Raw genomic sequence first — 14,301 nt, 5'->3', positions numbered from 1 at the left:
ATAAGTTTCTTCCCTAGGGGGATGTACGTTTGATGATGGCCCTGGACCCTGTGACTACCACCAAGACTTGTATGATGACTTCGACTGGGTACATGTCAGTGCTCAAGAGCCTCACTATTTGCCGCCTGAGATGCCTCAAGGTGAGAAACCCCACAGATACTGAAGTGATAAGTTTATTACAAAGCTCAGAGTCTCACTGAATATGACCTCAAGGCCATACTCTGTGATCTCTGCTTTAACCTTGATAATGGAGATAATCAAAAGAAAGAAAAAGAATAAATATAACAATCTTGGTAATTGAGAAACTTTCTTAGATCAAATCCCCCTTTAAAGTTGGGGGACATAGGGAAGGGAGAAAGGAAACCATAACCTCCTCTTTATTCTGCGTCAAATTCCTGTTGACTCGCAGTAAAATTCTGTGTCTTAAATGACAGCTAATGTATTGATTGAATTATTCAGGTATGCATTAGAAGAAATGGTGAAAAAAAGGATACATGTAAAAAGCTATACACTGATTCCTTCCCTCCCCTCCCCCCAACTGCTCATCATCTGAAGGTAATCAGAAAAGTTTTGATTTTGGAAATATTGCTGTTGTTAATTACTATTTAGGACAAGTAATGAATAACTGAAGAGGTACAGCCTACATGACCTTGCCTGCTCACCTTTGATGAACAGCTTAATCGGTGCTTCCCAGACAGCATGATATGCTGAGAAAATGAAAGCATTTGAAATTCAGCTACATTTTCCAATTAATAATACATTAAGTAATTAATCATGCAGAGGAGGAAAAAAGGTCATGGCTATTTTATTTGTATCTAAAAGGTTTTGTGAAGTGAGGTGCGTGTAGAGAAGGAGTGCGAAATGTTGCCACACAGAAGTAACCTAACCTCTGCTCCATTCCTTCCCCTGCTTTTTATATACTGTTGTGCATTATTAATGGTGGTGAGTGTATGTAATTTTACTTCTTAACTGCTAACTAGCTGAGTTCCCCCTGCTTTGGAGTCACTGATATCAGCAGCTGTTAGCAGGCCCCATATCGTACAAAACAGGTAATTAAGCAAGATCCACACTTTATTTAATGGACTGCTTGGTGCTTCAAGTTTGCATATGGAAGAGTAAATTTAAGCCCTGAAGCCTCAGCATTCATGATGGTCTTGTATTAACAAATTGAAAATAATATCTCCCCTACAAAGGACGAAATCAGTTACTTTTCAGTTTGCGTTTTTCAGAGTCTACATGGTTTGTTAAAATGGTTGGTGATATCTTAATTGTGATGGAAGCACCATTTTGTAAAAAATTTGGTATTCTCAGACCTCAGGCACACCTTGTATAGGAAACCAAAATTTGAGGAATTGTATTTTGAATTAATCTAAATGATAAGATAGCTTCTTCTTGCTTCTCCCAAATAACATACTTGTCATCCTTAGGCAGTTTTCAGAGTTAAATGACACAGTGCTCTCTGACTTTGGCACCTGATTTCTGTTCAGTTCTGCTACAGACCCTTTTTCCTCTGAGTGTAGCACATGGACTCTTCTGGAGGTCTTCTAGAGGAAGTTCTTTTTTCAAATCTGTATGTGAAATTGTGGCTGCTCAATAAAATCTAGCAAAATAAAGGAACGTTTCAGAGATAGTCCAAAACAGATACAGAAGAAGCTCTAATTATTATTATTTTTTTTTCTTCCTCTGGTTAGAAGTATAGACTTCTTGGATCACTGTTAAAAAGTTTAATGTTCAGTTATTGAGATCCAGACTAAAAGTGAGCAGTCTTATGTGATGAGCTGCCCTTAAGAAGTTCACAGTCTTCAGATTCTGAGGATCTATGCTGAATCTAAATACTTAAGCTCTTTTGTGTTTGAAGTAGCACGATTTTAAATGAAGTCTAAGAATGTAAAACAGTTCTAAAATGAGTGCTGAATTCCTCTGATGGGTCTGCAGGAAGTGGAGCAGCAAGAGGTTCAGGCAAAAGCAGAAGTGGAGTAACTGTGCAGTCATCTGCCGTGCAGTTTTTTAGTGGCGCTGACCCTGTCTTATTACTGTTGAAACTGTAGGTTATAAAGCAGTCCGGTACTCGTGAAGAAGTCATCCAAGTAGAAGAAGATGTGTTAATGAAGGTATAAGTAGAACTAAACTACTAGTGTTTTCACTTTGAAAAATGCTGGGTTTTCTAACATGTGGAAGTCAAGGATCTCCTAGGGACCAGAGTCGGCCCACTTTTTCCAGCTCAGTCAGAGAATGAGAGGAGAGAAGCAAGAATGAGAGCAAAACTGAGCAGCACAGAAACTGAAGTGCTAGGATAGGGACCTTTTTCTTTCCATCTTTTCTCAGGCTCTGTAATGCTTCAGCTAGGTGCAGAGCTCCTTAATGCATGTGTTGATGTTCTCTCCTTTGCAGTGTTTGGAACCCTTGTCTCTTGCATCTCTGTGGAATCCAATATGATGTCCTGACCTTGGCCTTAGTAAGGGAAATATGTATTCCAGTACAGCTTTGTCTCAGAAGGACCACTGTTTTACCAGTATGTTAAAAAGATAATACCCTTATGCTGAGTATGTGACTTTCAGGGCTTTAGTTTTACCAGATTTACCCAGAACCGTTGTAATCATAAAGAATTACAATGAATTTTCAAATGTCAATTTTTAGTCTTCAGTAGCTTTAGAGATTCTTATTAAAAAAAAAAAAAAGGAGAAAAGGATGCATAAAAATAGGAAAGGGGAAAAATTTGTCAATTGACTTCATGTTTTACTTTGAGTTAAACCCCTCCCTGGAATCAAATGTTGTGCTTTAGAGAAGGATAGATCATGGGAAATGTCAGACCTAATGGCATGTGCTTCGGTGTGCTATGAAAATGTGAAAACTTGTCCTAATGGAAAGCATTTTATAAGTAGAGCAATAGTAAACACTTGGTAAGGCAAGTGTAATTACCTCTGAGTAATTAACGCAACTTCACAATTTTTTTTTATACTGATCTACATTGTATTTCTCAAATTATGAGCAGAGGCAAAAGCCACTTATCTTCTGTTATGGGAAAAATAAATGCAGTACATAATGATTAATTCTGAAATAAAGCAAACACTTAGAGCAGGTGCTTGTGTACGGCTTTAAATACCAACTTGTAAATTGTTTGAACCATAGCTTACATGATAAAACCTTTGGATTACTTATTAAAACCTTGGAAAACACCTGATGTCCAACATTAGGTTTCTAAGAGCATATAAAAGCAACTGTGCTAGATCAAGCTACGAGTCTGCTGGTTTTGAGAGTAGCCATTAGCAGTTGCCTAGGGAAGAACGCAAAGGTAGGACAAATGAGAGGTGATCATGCCCTGAACGCTCTCCCATTTCCCAGCTGTATGGCATTTAGGAATTTCCTCAACTAGAAATGGTCTTTATTTGTGATGTTCTCAATGAATTAATGGTTTTTCCCCCGTCAACTTTGTCTTACTATGTGGGGTCTCCTTGAAGCCTTCTAGTATCTGCTATGTCCTATAACAGAGTGCCATCTTTTGTTACAAATTATGGGAAGACAGCTCTTCTTGTTTTGAACTTGCACATGACTTCTGTTTAATACATGTTGGCCTCTTGTACAGGAAGTGAGCAAAACTGGTTCCTAATCACCTTCTCCCACCCATTCAGGGTTTTTTTAAAATACCTTTTAAATAAAATACGCACCCTTCCCCTGACATCATTCTAGGTGAATGGTCCAAGACTATTGAGTTGTTCCTTACGCAGAAATGGTTCCACAACTGTGGATTTGCATTTTATGTGAGGCAAGGGTGGTAACCAAGTGTTACTTTTTTGGAGACATAGTGACAAAAATGAAGTCAAAGTATTTACCTGATGGTCTTTGTACCTCTGAAGACTGACATCTTCTATATGTTGAAGCAAACCCTTTAGAGCATGCATTATGTTTTCAGGTGTATGATTTTTATACATTATACTATACCAGATAGAAATCAGAGAATGCTAGTAAGATGAAATCAAATTTTGGCTATGGATTTTTTTCCAGTTATTTTAGGAGACTGTTCATTGTGTGTGGATAAATTCATTTTGCAGAAGACACAGTAAATAATAGTGCTTTCTTATATCACTGGGGATGTGCAAACGGGTGATTTTATCTGTATTAATAATACATTTACTGATGTTTTTTACCCTTAGATAGAGAAGATAGTTTATTTACTGTGTTTGGTTTGCCTGTTAAAAGCAGCATTATTCTGAGGCTATGCAGGGTCAGGGCATGAGAGCCTGTAATGGGCTGTGTGACGGGGAGCCACTTAATGAAGGGCTTTTTTAATGTAAGGGCTATTACCCTCCTGGATACAAATGCAATTTGAAGAATGTCTAAATTTAGTGGACAATAGTGACATGCTGAGATGGACATCTTGTTTCTGATCTCTCAGATGGATAATGTGCCCGGATTGGATGTGTGCTAATTTTTTTTAATTAGTTTTCTAGAAATCAGAGGAAAATAAATTAACAGTAATGGGGAAGGTTCTTAGTTGCACTTGTTATCTAGCATGACTAAAAGAGAACAGATTAAGTCTCTAAGGATGTTCCTTAGTAAGTAGAGTGTGTTTCACAGATACAAACTTTTAGTTTTTACTCTGAAGACTATTGCAGAAATTATTTTACTTTGCAGAAATTACATATGACCTTACATGTTGGCTCATTTTAAAGAACAAAACTATATTCACTACTGTGCAAAAAAGGAAAAGAAATGAAACAGTCCTGAAAAGTAAAACATAATATATTCTGGTAGGCTGACATTTTGGAGTCCATGGTGGAGGACTGCACAGTTATCTCAGAATGGAGAACATACATGAAAGGCAATGGAGATGGGAGGAAGTGTGTTGACAAGTAATCTTAGGCCACACTTTCATGGTAATTTGTTTTTATATCGGTTTTAAGCAGAATGTCTCTGGCTGCTCATTCCCATGTCCTGTCATTCCCAGAGGCATTCTTGCGTTGCTGCCTCCTCCCAGTTGCTCTGATGTGCAGGTGGTTGCAAACCGGTGTAGATCGAAAATAATAATGGGGCAGGGGAGCAGGCAGGGGGGCAAGTATGCAGCATGGGTCAGTTCATTAACCCAGTTCATTGTGTAGCTGTAAAAGAGTTGTTAACACTGGTGCAGCTGATGAGGACCATGGAGCTGGTGGTGTTGGTGGGGACAGGGGTTGTAGAAACCTCTGGGGCACCTGAAAGAAATACGAAAGTTACACCCTTAAATTTGTGTGCAACTTTAATTTTCCTGTACAAATAGCATTGAGTAATTGTTGTGATCTGGAAAGTCTGTTGTGTGCTATTTAAGTTCTGTCTTGTACAGAAAGGAAATAGCTTTTGTGTCACCTGTGTGACCCAAAATGAATTTCAGCACAGGACCAATGTGTTTATGAAATGTATAAATGAGAGAGGGGAGCCAGAAGGTCATGGAACTTGTGCTTTAATATAGATCTCATATGAGTGTGGCTCAGGAAGGAAAGCTGTAATGTAGAGGTCATATAGATGAGACTTTTGGCCTTTTACTTCACTCAAACCTGAATTTTTCTCCTGTAGAAATGAAACCACCAACCCATAAATTTAAATTATGTGGATGTGTACAGATACAGTCAGACAAAAGTTAACTAGGAAGCAGTGTCTGGTGAAAGCTGGGTGTTTCTTGAGGCGTTGAAAAGTCAAGAGCTTGGCAAGCAGCAGGAGAACACTCACCATGTCCCAGGTTACTGAGCTCTTCCACTGAGGCACTGCTCCACACATGATGCGTCAGCTGGCTGTTTTGCACTACAGAAGGGTGAAGTTCAAAGACAATGCTTTCTGGGTCTCTTTATTTTAATAGACAGACTAGCAAAGTTTACCAGTCCACTGAGCAATTGAGAACTGACTTTTCAAGGTTTTGCGGCTCTATGGCTTGCATTGCCAGTATAAAGGTAATAGATCAGAGAAACTGTGCGCAAGGGAGTTTATTGACTAGTCCGTGGATTGGCAAATGCAATTCAGGAAGGTAGTGATTTTAAAGTTTGATCATTGAAATCTGAACCGGGCCATTACATTATGAAATAAATTGCAAAAGCTTGGAATCTGTGTTTGGGGCTGCTTAGAAATTCTGGTTGTCTCTCTTCCTTTTACTTTTCATTGTGAATGGGGTTGTTTTATCTAAGGTGACTGAGAGAAATTTTTTTCTTCCTTAGATACTTCAGTCTTCATGTACTCCTTGGCCCCAAAAGTTGACTGATACTTGTCTCCTGTTTAACTTGTCAATATACTACAGAGCTGAATTTATTTGAAGTACTTACTTGATCAGAAAAAACATATTTTACTGCTTTGCTTATTCAGTAAGCCTTGTGGTTGGTTTCTTGTCTGTATTGTTAATAGCATCTTTAACAGAAAGAAGCCTATCTCATTAGTGCAGTGCAATTAATGTCTACCTCAAGAACACCTGTAAACATCCTGATCCTGTTTGGCTCGCTCACTACAGTGCACTAATCAATCTATTGACTAATTCCAAGGATTCCCTGTTGTTCTCAAACACACTTCACTTGGTAAAAAGTGAAGAGAGGAGGGATGCAGGGAAGGCTTTATAGGTAAGTGTAGCAGTGCTTTTGTACATTTCGATAAGCCATTTTTTTATCAGGAAATTTAGGCAGGGAGTTAGTAAGGGTTTTGTAGTAATACAAATTATTTTTGCATATGAGTAACATCTATGGTTTGTTTTTTCATTCATTGACGCAGATGGATTTATTCTGTTACATTTGGGTGGTGAAAGACAGAACACTTAAAAAAAAGATTATTTGCTGTATTTGCACAAAAAAATACTCCATCTTCAAGGCCAGCTACTATACCTGCTTATGTGGAGTGATGTTTGGTTGGCTGTGCTTTTTTTTTCTTTTCTTTAAGGTTGTTATAGTATTTTGTTCAGCCATACCTCTTCCATGCAATACGGATTTTCAAAAAGCTAATTTATTCTTGAATAGCTTGTCTTTTACTGGCTTGTATGTGTCAAATAAGTGTATTTTACTGGTGTCAGTTATGCTTTAGAAAATCTGTCAGATTCTTAGAGTGTAGTGTAACCAAACTCCAGTGGAGGCTGTATAAAATGCTACCTTCTGAGTAATTGTTCCTTTTCTTTCTTAGTTTCTTCTTTTTTTTTTTCCTAGTTCAGTATTTGAAGTATATTAGTTTATTACTCTGAATCTGGAGTAATAAAGCAAGGTGAGAAATCTGTTTGCTGTAGATGAGCGTTCCAAAGTAGCAGGTTAATCTTGAGCAAATCCACCTTTGCCATGCTGGTACCATCAGAGCATTCATAATAGTGTTCTTGCTTGTGATGCAGCCTTCTATTGTGCAGTGCAGCTTTCAAGCTTCCGATACCTCTGTCACGAGGTGTTCAAATGGTACTGGCCATCACTGCAACGCTGTTGGAAGAGAAATGACCAGTTCTTATTAACTCTTAACCACTGTTAGTCAGGAGCCCGGGTTGTAAGTGGAAGTGTTTCATTGCTTATGTGAAGTCAGCTGCTGCTTGGGGAACTGTGAACGTCAGTAAGAGGCATTACCTGAAGCTGCTCTTCTGGTAGCATTGTGAAGGGTGAACAAAAAGCAAAATGGTACTGTGCTAGCCTTTCAGAGTTGCAGGGAAAACAGGGTTTGAATAGCACCTTGGTAGCCTGGAAGGTGTTCCAGATTATTTGAGGCATTTAGTGTTCAGAGTGTGCAAGGCTGGAAGCCTGAAGCACAGCTGAGGACTAGTGCTTGTTTCATTTCTCACTGCTTCCCTGCATGGAGAGGAGCAGGCCAGCCCTGCTTTTGAGTACTGTTTCTGCCTGTTGTGCCATTGTCCTACTGTCACTTTCACTCTCAGCCTGCTCGTGTGTGTGTGTGTGTGTGTGTGTGTGTATTTTTTTTAATATATATATATTTTTTTTTTTTTCCTCTCTCCTGAAGATAAAAGTAGTTTGCCTTGCCTTCAAATTTTCTGGCTATCTTGGAGTGTGGTGGAGGGCCAGACCTGAGCTAATGTACTGCTGCTTCTCACATGGCTTCATTTGGCTCAGAGCACGGGGACACCTCACGCACTGCTGCCCACAGAGCATGGCATGGGGTCAGCACATCTGGTAACTTTGTACCCTGTGTTTGGCACCCTTCGGCTGGACACTTTCACAGAAAAGATAAAAAGTAGACAACTAGTGAACTTATTTTATATTTACATGGCCACTTCAATTTGCTGTAAGTGTAGCTGGCCGCCTCCCTTCTGCATGTTTCTGGCTGCTCCTGTTCTTTAGCTTTGACATTTCTGTAGGTTGCTCTGACTGGAAACCTTACTGCTCTGCTTTCCACTCCCACTCACCTGTGTGTAATTTTTAGCAGTCCAACAAATGCCAGATTCAAACAGCAATATAACTACAGGCTCTCCTGTAGGAGATATGGAAACCAGGTTAGAAGAAGGGGAACAAAGTAAAATAATTTTACTACTTAAAAGAGGGGTAAAGAAAAACAGGGTCTGGGAACTATTTGGGGGAGGGAGTAAAGGAAAAACACCATGGTGTATGGAAAAGAATGGTGTTCAAACAAGATGGAAAAGAAGCCCTGTAATAGAATGAGTAATGTACAGTGGTTGCTAATGCAGATTATTATTTCTGAAGCAGTAAGCTTCAGAAATGTCCTGTATTTCTGCAGTCAAGGTGCTGTGGTAACCCTTGTGCATGGTTACCTCATGATCTGAGAGACTATCTCCCCTTCCCTGTGCTAACTTCTCACTTCCCATCACATCAGAGACAAAGCCTCTTAGTAGTAGTGGAATTGAAGCTGTGAGATACTTTTCATTGCAGAATGAGGGCATTCCCAATCCTACTTTTAATATAGGACCTATTATGCAACTGGAAACTAATATCTGAATTGTCTGCATATCAATAATCTGAGCAGTGACAACCCCAACAACAGAAGAAGCGATGCCTGTAAAAACAAACAAAAAAACCTTAAAGTAAGATGAGGTGAAATTCAGTAAGCCACATAATAGCAAGAAAACAAAGGAAAGTGATGCTTTCCTCCATACTTTTTTCATGTACAGTGCCTGAATTTTTCCTGTCTACTTAAATATTGATTTCTGAGCTCTAACCCTTTTGCTGCTCAGTATGTAATTTGTGTTCTCTTGTTGTGCTTTTGCTGCAAGTCCGTGCTGATGCAGCAATCATTGATGTTTGTGAATAGTGACTAAAGCTGTGGTAATAATAAAACTGTATTTTTTTACAGAACAGAGTTTGAGTCAACTGAGAAGATTCAAACTTTTTTCTTAGGTTGTGGTGAACTAATGAAACAACTGTATTCAGAAAACAGTAAGATTTTTAATTTGGGCATTTCTATCACTACTTGTACAGATACTTGTTCACATTGCTGTTATCCCAGTAATTATTATCAGTAAGGCTTGTTTAATCTGCCGCCCCCCCCATCATTTCTGGGATTATTTTGTTCCCTTTCCCACCTTTCTATATAGAGATACTTTGAAAAGGCAAATCTGTTGTGTTGAGGGTCACACAAACCTCATTTGTAAGCATGTAGGCTGTGAAGAGGCAATTGCTTAGGTGGATATATTAGAGAAGGAGCAGGTTTATGTCAGGTACAGAAACAGATTCAGTTGTGTTGCTTTGCCTCATATGTGATGTTTGTGTTTGTTTCTGAATCTTGCTTAAACATTAGCATGGGTAATGTTGCTGCCACAGATACAGTGACATCCAAAGCTGTCTTCCTTTCTTCCCATGTCCTCCTGGACTTGAAAGCATAACCTCCTTTAAATATGTTTTAGTGTAGAGTTTAGAATATTATTCAGAAACTAAATCCATAAAGATGATCCACTAGGAAAAAAAAAGACTTAAAATGCAGTGCGTTTTTTCATTCCAAAATGTGTTGTTTCTGTCCAAAGGTGGGTGGATTTTAATCAGATTTAAACTGTAGTTAAAATTAGCAAGCCAGAAAACTTGAATTAGATCATACATTTTTAACTTTGATTTGCATTTTACATAGTGTCTATTTTGGATAAGAAAAAAGTAATTTTTTTCCCCCTTGTACCCTTCCTCTCAAAGGACTCTTGTCTCCTTCAAGAAGCCATTAACCAGAGCTGTCAGTCATGTCACAGGCTCAGATGGCCTAGCTATCAAAAGTTATGTGGTCCTCTGGTGAAGGCGATGTTTGCGTTTTATAATACTTGTTAAGAACTTGAGTTTTCCTGGAGATGTTTGAAACCCCACATTCCCCCTTTCCTGAGGAGGTACAAGTGGGAGTATGTGTTGTAGGGAGGGCCAGCACTTGCATCTATCCTAAGGGAGATGCTCGGTGTTTTACAGGGCAGCCTGTGTGTGATTTGGGAAAGGATATGCACCTCTTCACATCCCCTCTTTTCAGTTCATATACCTGCAGTGTCAGATTGGTTTACTCCCACTTCCCTCCAAGAACTTGAGCCCTTTTCATTATCGACATAGCATACGTACTGGTTTCTTCAGGGCCTATTGCTGGAGCAAGCCATCGAGTTTCTTCCAAGAAGGAACCTGGTTCTAGGTGCTGAGAACTTTGGATATTCAGGTAGTGGCCACATTGCCTCAAGTTTACTGCTTCCCAAATGGCGCAGTCTTCTAATGCTATTGCAGCTGTGCTTGTGTCCCAGAGCATCCCTTCATGTCCTGCAGTTTACAGCGCATGTGCTACACCCTAGATGTTATGCTACAAATATGTCTCTTGGGCGGATGCAGAATTTCCTTTTTATTATTTCTGATAGTGTGAACTGAAGAAAAAATGTCTTGTGGATAACAGTTGTCAGCAGGGCTCCAGCGGAGAACTGGGCCAGTTATGAGCCTGTCTTCTCCAGAGGGTGATGAACCTGGCCTACACGGACAAAGGCAGCTGTCATCAGTTAGCTTGGAAGCTAAGGTTCATTCCCCCTGCTATCCACAACAGCAGGATAGACACAGTGATAGTCTACCCAGGTTAAGTTATCAAAGTATAAGCAGAAGGAACAGAGGTTCCTGGCAGGTCTTGAAATAGATTGCTTGTAGCAGAGTCTATGCATCAGTGGAAAAGTATAGAGAAGACAAATATCCTACCAGACAGCTATGAAAACACCAGTCTACTTTTTCACTGAATGTTTTACACCTGTCCTACCAGACTTGAAAAAAACCATGCTTGGTATCAGGACCCTACTTTGTCTGGGAAAGTATAATTAAGAAATACTCTGGACTAATAAAAGCACAAGGGTGGGATTCCTCCCCCCCCCCCCCCCCCTTTTTTTTTTTTTTTTTACTTTTTTTTCTTTTTTTGGGTGCACTTTTGCTTTTGCTCTTTATTTCATGAAGGGAAGATGCATTTAGCTTTTCTTTTGTTTCAGAGGAAATAGCTTTTAATGCTCTCACTCTATTCTACAGTATAATCACAGCTTCAGAAAAATATGGATAAAAGTGCAGAACTTACAGGTACACTTACAATGTACAGTGCTGGACTATCCAGAGATACTCCAGCTAACCTTGTGTTCCTGAGGTAGGAGACATGGCCCAGCTCTGAATCTGTTATTGAGTTAGCTTGGTTATATGCTGCACTGGAGTAGCTGTTACTGGTTCAGGGACACATGTATTGCACGGCGCTGGAAGACATGCTTGTGTTCATGCATCTAATATATTGTGGAACCGTGTATGCACCAAAATGGTGATCACCAAGGGATTCATGAGTACTTTGTCAATACTTCAGTATTTTGCAGTTAAAGAAAAAAAAACAAAAACAAACAATAAAAACTTTTCTCCTCTTCTTTTGTCTTTCTAAAGAGCAGCTGTCAGGATGTAACAGCTATTTACTCTGTTTTGGATCAAACCATTTTTAACTCCCTTGAGGAACAAAACCTAGCCATGTATAAACACAAATCAGACATACCGTACTATTTTAGAGAAAGCCAACAAACAGTATGAACTAAGCATTTCTCTTGTGCATTTGGTTTCTCTTAACTAATTCCCATGAATGAGGGATCAGCAAGCATGTGGCATTCAAACAGAAGAAAATGTTGTTAATTTTTCCTCTTTGCTATAGCTGACATCTGCTAACCCAGCCTTTACCTTCCATCAGCTTCTCCCACTATGTATGTGTGCCAAGCTTATGGAACACTGAGATCTACAAACTTGTGGACCTTCTTAAAAGAAATAAAGCAAACATGCAGCTGAGTGACATCTGCAGTGCCAATAGCAAGTGTCCCTTGTGCTGGCAGTAGAGATGGCTTCCCTTGCTCTTTGTCCCTGTTGGTTACAGTGACTTGAGAGCAGGTTGCTTTGGCTCCAAGTTTTGTAGGTGGGCTTCTATCACTTTCCTCCTGACTGGCAGTAACAACTCTGCTTTCTAATTAGACTGCATTTGCAGGTAGATATTAAGCCAATATAAGTTTCCAATTACACTGCAGCTTCCCAGGTCACAGTGAGCCAGCCTAATACCTTACCGTTGAGTAAAGGGATGGTTCTGCTCCTCTTTACTCCTCCTCCCTTGCCTTCATGCTTCAGCTAGCTTCCCTAGTTAGTTTTACTCATCAGAGCTTACTGAGAGCTGATATAACTCATTATCCTAGAGAAAATGTTGTTGTTTTTCTGGATTCAGCTGGCTTAGTGAATTGAGTTGACTCAGGGAAAGGTCTGACAAGCATCAGAGCCAGCAGCACAATGGAATGAAGGAGCTGGAAGGAGGAGAGGCATAAAAATGAGAGGAGAGGCAGGCAGGGAGTTGTTAGGTCATGCCACCTGTAAGCTGTAAACAGCAGCTTGTGTTTTGAGTTTAATGATGAATATAATCTCATTTCCACCCTGTCAGCCCCAAGTTTTTCATTGCATGGACCTGCCAATGCCCTTGTATTGTATCTTGTGTGAAACCAAGAGATGAGTCTGTTCATCTTGCGAGTCAGATAATGGACATATGCATTTGGGTGTAAGTGCCCTCTCCACACGTGGAGAACCATGTAAGTAGCTTCTTCAGAGGTTTCAGTCAGGTATATAGTCCAGGCCTTTTGAGTGTATTGATAGCACATTGTTGCAAAACATTCTCCCCTGGACTTCATTAAGTGCATAAGGAAGATGAGGTTATCACCAAATAAAAAAAGTGATGGTTACCTAGGAGCAGGTGACTGCACAAAGAGAACTGCTGCATCAAGCAAATGCAACCTACTCAATAAAAAGGTTGGTGTATCATAGCTTAAAGCAGTCATGGGCAAAAGTGTATGAGAAACTTTTTAGACAAAAAAAGTCAGATTATTTCCTCTAGAATAAATAAATTTTGCAATCTTATCAGTTGATCTAGTATAAAAAAAGCCTTACGATTACCATGTAAATCTACTTACATTTGTATAAAATTCATGTTACTCATAATGTATAAAATTTAATTTACATATATAATTTATATAAAATTAATGTAATATTCATGTAGACTTTATATAAAGGTTTTGATTAAGGAGGCTGAAAGAAGCAAAGCTACAAAGCAGTAGATAGCTTATGGGTAAGGATCAGAGGATAAATCAGCACAGGTGATACTGCAGGAAGAACTGTTGGAGTATGATTGAAGGCAGCCACAGCTGAAATGACCATGAGACTTGAGTTTAAGATCCTGAGAGGAGTCACCAAGGCAAACAGCAGAATTACAACCTTGGACTTTTGAAGAGCAGATTTTGACCTGTTCAGGGACCTGCTTGGCAGGATCCCGTTGGGAGGTGCCCTGAAGGGCAAAGGGGCCCAGGAGAGCTGGTTGATCAAGGATGGCCTCTCGGAGCACAGGGATGGACTGTTGCCTTGTGCAGAGAGTTGAGCAGGCATGGCAGAAAGCCATCATGGATGAACATGGTGATCCTGACTGAGCCTGAGCAGCAAAAGAGACAGAAGCAGGGACAGGCTACTTGGGAGGATATGGAGACATTGCCTGATTGTATAGGGATGGAGTCAGGAAGCCAAGGCTCATCTGGAACTGAAGCTAGCAAGAGAGGTGGAGGACAACAGGAAAGGTTTCCTCCCTAAGTATGTTGGCAGTAAGAGGGAGGCTAAGGAGAGTGTGGGCCCATTGCTCAGTGAGATTGGGGACCTAGTGAAAAGGGAAAAGTGGATGTACTTGATGCCACCTTTGCCTTGGTTTTCACAGGTAAGGCTTATTCCCAAACCTGGCAGAGTCTGTGGGAGTGAGACCACACTTGCAGGAGGTGAGGACAGAGTTAGGCATCACTTAACCACTTTGACATGCACAAGTCTGTGGGACCAGCTGGGATGCATCCAAGAGCTGGCTGATGTCATTGCGAGGCTGCTCTTTGTTATCTTTGAA

The 14,301-nt window shown here is 39.9% G+C and overlaps 1 protein-coding gene across 6 annotated transcripts in view; it reads left to right on the top strand.

Moving 5' to 3' along the window:
* Positions 1–14,301, top strand: part of PTPRK (protein tyrosine phosphatase receptor type K) — a 417,854-nt gene that overhangs the window by 90,463 nt on the left and 313,090 nt on the right. For all 6 annotated transcript variants that reach the window (XM_075035665.1, XM_075035662.1, XM_075035664.1 and 3 more), the window contains exon 2: positions 18–140. In XM_075035665.1, the coding sequence (XP_074891766.1) occupies positions 18–140 (123 nt within the window). The remainder of the gene's footprint in view (positions 1–17; positions 141–14,301) is intronic.

Source organism: Buteo buteo, chromosome 9, assembly GCF_964188355.1.
Source record: "Buteo buteo chromosome 9, bButBut1.hap1.1, whole genome shotgun sequence".
Lineage (NCBI taxonomy): Eukaryota > Metazoa > Chordata > Aves > Accipitriformes > Accipitridae > Buteo > Buteo buteo.
The sequence above is the reverse complement of the archived record's forward strand: the minus strand, read 5'-3'. Positions and strand labels throughout refer to the sequence as shown.